Source organism: Orycteropus afer, unplaced genomic scaffold (genome assembly GCF_000298275.1).
Source record: "Orycteropus afer afer isolate SDZICR_OR568_19922 unplaced genomic scaffold, OryAfe1.0 scaffold00174, whole genome shotgun sequence".
Lineage (NCBI taxonomy): Eukaryota > Metazoa > Chordata > Mammalia > Tubulidentata > Orycteropodidae > Orycteropus > Orycteropus afer.
The window spans coordinates 4,907,352-4,914,465 of NW_006921761.1; the positions used below are offsets into that span (position 1 = coordinate 4,907,352).

The window sequence follows — 7,114 nt, forward strand, 5'->3', positions numbered from 1 at the left end:
CTCTTTTGTGTGACCCGGGCACACACGGTGAGGTGCGGCCCCTCCTCACCACACACTTGACGCCCTCTCTGCCTTGTGACCCGGGTACACACAGCAAGGTGCGGCCCCTCCTCACCACACACTGACGCCCTCTCTGCCATGTGACCCGGGCACACATGGCAGGGCGCGGCCCCTCCTCACCACACGCTGATGCCCTCTCTGTGCCCCTGACAGACACGGCGCAGCGCCTTCCAGTGCCTGCAGAAGTTCCAGCAGCACAACAGCGACCTGAAGCGCAAGGAGTGGACGCAGGAGGAAGACTGCATGCTCACGCAGCTGGTGCAGGAGATGCGTGTCGGCAGCCACATCCCCTACCGCAAAAGTACGCCTGCCTGCCCCAGGGCTCATCCAGGGCAGCCCCGAAAGGCGGGCAGGAGAGTGGGCGTGTGGTCCTCGTGGGTTATAGCTCTGTCTTGGTGACAAGGGGGGCTGGTGGTCCAGAGAGGACATGTCTAGGTGTGGCTCTCCTTGGTGATGGGGGTGACCAGACTGTTGGGGCGGCTCCCCTCGGTGCTGGGTTGGTGGCTGGACCCTGTTGGGGTGGCTCCCCTTGGTGATGGTGGTGGCCGGGCCCTGTTGGTCGGGCGGCTCCTCAGGCGGCTCTGCCCGCAGTGGTGTACTACATGGAAGGGCGGGACTCCGTGCAGCTCATCTACCGGTGGACCAAGAGCCTGGACCCCCGGCTGAGGAGGGGCTGCTGGGCCCCCGAGGAGGATGCCGTGAGTCCACACCTTGCTCCTCTCGGGACTGGCGTGATGGGCTCGTTCCTGGGGTTCCCGGGCACCTCATGGCCAGGAAGGGCCGTCCTCGGGAGGTGAAGTCCCGGTGTCTTGGTGGCCACACGCCTGTCCTGCCTGGGCCGGGCCTGGGCTGTGGTGCAGCCGTGACATCGTCAGTCTGCTCGTCCGTTTGCAGAAGCTGCTTCAGGCTGTGGCCAAACACGGAGAACATGACTGGTTTAAAATCCGGGAGGAGGTGCCGGGCAGGAGTGACGCCCAGTGCCGTGACAGGTGAGTGGACAGCGCTCTGGGCAGGGCTGACAGGGCCTGTCGCTCGGCTCGGGCTTTCTGCTGAATAGAGTTTCCCTCCACGTCAGCCGTGCCAGTGGCCCTGGCCAGCTTCCTGTCCTAAGCAGGGAGTGAGTCTGTGAGACTTGGTGTACCACAGTGACCCAGTCGGAGGCAGAACTGATTTCCAAGCCAGATTTGCACATGGCGTTTCCTCAGCCTGTCACCGGAAGTCCTCTCCCAGGCAGCTGACTGCAGGGTCCTAGGCCAACAGCTCTGGTCCCTTCCCCTCCCTGTGGCCTTTCTTTTTAAACGTCTGTATTGAGATTCCCGTTCCGTGCAGTTCACCCGCTTCAAGGGTGCTGCTCGGCGGTTTAGGATGTCCAGAGTCGTGCACTGGTCACCACGTCAGACATACCACACTTGTTTCTGCACTTGTGAGCTCACGGGCCTTTGTGTTTTTCTACTTTTCGCTGTTACACATACATAATGTTGCTACAAACATTCGTATATACGTTTTTGTGTAGACATGTGTTCATCTTGGCAATAGGAGTGGGATTCCTGGGTTATATGGTAACTGTTTTTAACCCGTTGAGGAAGGAACTATTTAACTGTTTTGCATGTGGCTGCACTGTTGCACAGGCCTACCATTGCCCGCTCCTGCCATTGCACACCTACCACTGCACGCGCCTGTCACTGCACGCGCCTGCCACTGCACGTGCCTGCCACTGCACACACCTACCAATGCATGCCTAGCATCGCACACACTTACCACTGCACACTTCTACCACTGCATGCTCCTGCCATTACACACACCTACCATTGCCCACTTCTACTATTGCATGCCTACATTGCACACGTTTACCACTGCACGTGCCTACCAGTGCACACGCCTATCATTGCCTGCTTTTAGCAGTGCACACACCTACCACTGCACACACTCCTACAATTGTACACTCCTGCCTTTGCACACACCTGCCACTGCCCACTCCTACCACTGCACACGTGCCTACCATTGCACACCCCTACAGCAGCGTGGAAAGGTTGTCACTCTTCACAGCCACAGTAGTGCTTGTCAACGCCTGTCAGACAAGACCTCCTGGTGGTGGGAAGTGGTGTCTCGTGGTGCCTCTGGTTTGTGTGGCCCTGGTGATGAAGGATGTAGCGTATCCTCATCTTTGTTGGCCTTTGTCTACCTTAGTTTGAGAAACAGCTCTTCAGGTATTGTTCTGTGTTTATGAATTGAGTTCTATGTTACGTGTTCTTTATGTATTTCAGGCACAAGTCACCTACCCAGGTACATGATTTGTGGGTATTTTCTGTAGGTTGCCACTTTCTTTAAAGTGTCTTTTGAGGCACGAAAGTGTTTAATTGGGATGAAGTCCAAGTTATTTTGTTCATTTATTTATGTCTTTTGTGTGTTGGTGACATGTCTAAGAAGTTGTGGCTAATTTAAGATCATCAAAATTGACCTGTGATTTCTTCTAAGAATTTTGTGGTTTTAGGTCTTACAGTAGGTCTTTGATTCATTCTTAGTTACTGTCAGTGTATGGTGTAAGGTAAGGATCTAGCTTTATTATTTTGTATGTGGAAATCCAGTTGCCCCGTCACCATTTTGGAAGAAACTGTTTTTCTCTGTTGAGTTGCCTTGGTTCCATTGTGGACCGCAGACGTGAGGTTTGCTTCTGGATTCTCTGTGCTGGCCCATTGCTCTCTGCCTGTCCTTGTGCCAGGGCCACAGTGTCTTGACTACTGTTGCTCTGTAGTGAGCTGGAGATTGGAAGGCGAGCCCTCCAGCTCTGTCCCGTTTCTCTCTCCTGGGTCCCTTGTGTCCGTATTTCCCTTTGCTCACGCAGCACGCACTGTTCCCGTGTGAGGCGGTGGTATTGTCCCGAGCTGACCTGGCAGGATGTGTACAGAGCTCTGAGCTCGGTCCTCAGATCCTGGGCTGCAGGGAGCCAGCTGTCTGGGCTTTCATGTGGCTCCCTGGCCGTGGCATTGTGTAGCCAGTCTGGGGTCCCCACCTCAGTGAGCCCTGTCTGTCACCTGAATTCCATGTGAGGGAGCTCGCATGCCCCTGTCTCCTTCCAGAACGTGGGCACCCATGCCATCTGTGCCTTGGCTTTTGTGTTGCTCCATTTGAGACCGTGAATCCAGGGTGGCCCTCAGGTCTGGCCTGTGTTGCCCTGAGTGGTGTGGGCAGGGCAGCTGTGCAGGGGTGACGGGCTTGGGGAGGCTGCTGAATGGCAGCGAGGACTGACTCTTTGGGTGGCTCTTCTCCTTCCTCTGCGTCCAGAGCTGACTCCTTGCCGGGCCACACAGCACCCAGTGGGCACACAGCACCTGGCTCCCAGACTGCACCCTCTTGTTGGTGCTAGGGGCTTTCCCACGATCTGAGAGGCACCCACCCTCAGTGCTCTGGGCTTTCTTGTGATCTGCCCAGAGCACAGGAGGCCTCAGAGCCAGGGCAGGAAGGACTCGATCAGTGCTCCCCTGCCGTGGAGTGAGACATTGGGTGGATCCTGCCTGCCCCTGTGAGGGGAACTGCAGGCTGTTCAGATAGTGCCCCCAGCAGACACCTGGTGGAAGGTTTTCCTTCCTTCATGGGTGAAGCCTCCTTTGTTTGGGCCCCCACCCCTCCATCCCTCCTCCTCAGCTCTCTTGAAACCCACCGCAGCAGCACGGAGACTCTGGACTGCCCCTCCTCCGGACGCGCTCAGGCTGGTGGGCGTGACGCATTGTCCTCGCCCCCCTCCCGGCCTCACTGCTGTGATTCATGTACAAGATGTGTCTCTCTGCACCCTAGTTCCCTGGCTCTGAGTTGGGGCGGGGTGGGTGGCACAGAGGGTCAGTGAGAAGGTGGCTGTGGCAGGCAGCTCTGTGTGAGGTGTGGGTCCACCTTCCTCCTGCCTCTTGTGGTCCCATCCCCAACCCCGTCCCTTCCCGACCATGGCACCAAGGGCACTGACTGTTGGCACTCACCAGGTGCCATGCTCTGTGGCCTGAACTCGGGGCCCTGGACACCGCTTCCTCTGCTACCTCAGAGGCCCACGGGGTTGGGGCTGGCAGATGGACGCGGCGGGGGCGTCCCTGCGTCTGAGGTGCTGTGTGTCTCCGTGTCACCCCAGGTATATCCGAAGATTGCACTGCAGCCTGAAAAAGGGGCGATGGGATCCGAAAGAAGAAGAGAAGCTGATTGAACTGATAGGAAAGTACGGGGCCGGTGAGTGGTGTTGGCGCGTTGCCTGGGGATCCCGGCCACCTGCGGGCTCGTGGTCGCGCCTGGGCACTGACCACGAGATCAGCTCTGCCCGGCCTACTTTCATGGTCAGGGCAGGCAGTGCTGGGTTTTGCCACATTACAAACTAACACGCAGGCATTAGGGGAAATTCTGAAGGACAGATGGACACAAAGAAGACAGCTGGAATAGTGGTTTCCTCACCCACAGGAGTGTTTCCCGTACAGGTTTTAAGAGTCAGATCACATGGAACCAGCTAGGTTTTTTCGCTTAGTAGCGTGTCTGGCGTAGTGCCTAAGGCATTTGACTGCCACCCAGAAGGCTGGCGGTTCAAATCCACCAGCTACTCCCTAGAAGACAGGTTGGGCAATCTACTTCCGTAGAGATACCGCCTCAGAAACCCCAGGAGGGGTCGCTATGAGTCGGGTCCGACTCGACAGCAGTGAGTGTGGTTTTGCTCCTGGAGCGTGTCATTGGGTACCGCGTGCAGGGTGGGCTGTCTTCCGTCTTCACACGCTCTGCCTGCTATGACGGCTGAGGCTGGGCTGCACCGCTTCTCACTGTGTAGCAGCACCCCAGTCCTTTCAGCTCCCTTGTCGGCAGACGTTCCCATCGATTCCCGTGTTGCTGCGGGGCTAGAACGCTCAGGCTTCCGTGGCTGAGTGTTGACGCATCTCAGTGGCGTTGCCTGCTCGGCTGAAGGGCACGATAGTGAGGCTTCCGTGCGTGCTGGTGAACTGGCGGCGCGTGAACACGTGCAGTGCGCGGTCCAGGGGGCCAGGGCCAAGGCCAACCGTTGTGTGAGAGCCACTTCACCTACATGTGCACCCGGCTCAGGGCTGTGTCTGCTGGGGCTGCCAGGGGAGCGTGTCCCTGGGAAGCGGGTGCCCCTGCAGATGGTGGGTGTGTGGCACCCACTTTCCTCGGAGCGTCTGTACTTGCGGGGTCGTAGGATGCCAGCAGGGTCCGGGGGTGCAGTGCTGGCCCTGGCCCAGGCCTTCTGGAGACCGCCCGTGTCGTGTCCCTTCCTAGGTCACTGGGCAGAAATCGCAGCCGAGCTGCCCCACCGGACAGGCTCCCAGTGTCTAAGCAAGTGGAAGATCATGGTCAGGGTGAGTGCGGCGGGGCCAGGGCTTCCTCCGGGCGGGTGGGTGGGCTGCGGCGGACGAGGGCTCTGGCAGGAGCTGAGTGCGGGCAGGACAGCCTGCCTGGCCAGGGGCCACCCCCGTGCCTGTATTCTGGAGGGACCTCTCCCCATGGGGCTGGGCCTGCCTCCCTGCCCGTCAAGGTCCCTGGGCTGCTGCAGCCTGAGGCCCCTCCCCTTGCAGCAGAAGCAGCAGAATCGCTCGTGGAGGCGGCGGCGGCCCCAGCGGTGTGTCCGATGGAGCTCAAGCAGCGAGGACCGTGGGGGCAGCAGCAGCAGCGGCGAGGACACCCGCGGGGCCAGGGAGGGCGAGCCAGCGTGGGCAGCCCCGTACGTGGTACCCAGCATGGACCTGTGGGTTCCTACCAGGCAGAGCACCGCAGAGCTGTGGAAAGAGGGTGCACGGGGCTGGCTGGAACGGCCGCCTGCCTCCCCCAGCCTCCCCAAGGAGGCTGAGGCTGGCCGCAGGCGCAGAGAGGGAGCGTCTGCCACAGCTTTGGAACCCAGAGCAGACGCCACCCAGGCCTTGGGGCTCCACAGCAGCACCCAGCACCCACGTTCAGCAGACACTTGCTCGGCCAACAGCCAAGAGCTGGGAGACCAGGTAAACAGCGGCCCAGCCACTCCCAAGTGCACACAGGTCCTGTGCCTCACCCCGAATCAAGGCTGTGGCCTGTGCGCCTCACTGCCCCCTAACGGCCCACTCCAGCCCATGTCAGGAGACCTGTACCAGGCTCAAGCCGCCTCCTGCAGTGGGCAGCCTTCCCCTCCCAGCTGGCTTGCTTGGCTTAACTGGGCACCATGTAACTGCGCACTGCCAGGCTGGGGCAGCAGGGACGGTTTCTCCCAGCCGCACACTACAGCCAGCTCCAGCAGCAGCTGGCTGATCAGCTCATCCAGGTGTGGTTTGGGGCCACACTGATGCCCAAGGAACAGGGGCACCATCAAGCAATTGGGTAGGGAGCACACCCATGGCCTCCTGCCAGCTCTGTGGTCGGCATCTCGGACACTCAGTGCCATTAGCCTGAAGGGGCGTCTGCTAGTGTCCTGGTGCAGCCTGGCCAGCTGGTGTCCTGGGTCAGGCCCTGGGGACCTGCCAAATTCTTTGCTGGTGAACCTGTCCTTTGGAGAGTTTCCCATGGATGGAAACCCGTTCAGGGCCTGGGGAGGAGCCTTCCTGACCAGCCTTGTGCTCTTTCTTCAGAGGGAGACGCCCCTGCGGGAGGTGCCCCTGGAGACCGTGCTGCGGGTGCTGCGGGCCAACACGGCCGCCCAGGGCCGGGAGCTGGTGCGTGCCTGCACCCCTCCACCCTCACCTCCCTCCCTCCCGCAGCCACGCGCACACCCACGCACACGGATGCACACGCACGCTCGTGAGCACAGATGTGCACACACGCATGCAAACATGGCATGTACGGGGAAACACGCTGCACGTGGACACACTCAAACACTTGTGAACATGTGTATGTGAACACATTCATGAACACATGTGCAAACACTTCTGGATGTGTATACACATGAACAGACATGCATGCATTCACGGGACTCACGCTAAAACACACAGATATGCACACACATGTGAACACACCTTCAGGAGCACATCCACAGGAGTACATGTGAAGACACGTACCTATCCAAAGACGTACATTCGTGAACATGTGCACGTGCAGAAACTTGTGAATTACA

General features: G+C 59.2%; 1 protein-coding gene across 1 annotated transcript in view; it reads left to right on the forward strand.

Annotated features, from left to right (window-relative positions):
• SNAPC4 (small nuclear RNA activating complex polypeptide 4) overlaps nucleotides 1-7,114 on the forward strand; it is a 22,551-nt gene that overhangs the window by 10,276 nt on the left and 5,161 nt on the right. The window contains exons 10-16 of the mRNA XM_007947036.1: nucleotides 214-361; nucleotides 652-758; nucleotides 955-1,049; nucleotides 4,175-4,269; nucleotides 5,317-5,396; nucleotides 5,613-6,032; nucleotides 6,633-6,801. Coding sequence (XP_007945227.1) covers nucleotides 214-361; nucleotides 652-758; nucleotides 955-1,049; nucleotides 4,175-4,269; nucleotides 5,317-5,396; nucleotides 5,613-6,032; nucleotides 6,633-6,801 — 1,114 coding nt within the window. The remainder of the gene's footprint in view (nucleotides 1-213; nucleotides 362-651; nucleotides 759-954; nucleotides 1,050-4,174; nucleotides 4,270-5,316; nucleotides 5,397-5,612; nucleotides 6,033-6,632; nucleotides 6,802-7,114) is intronic.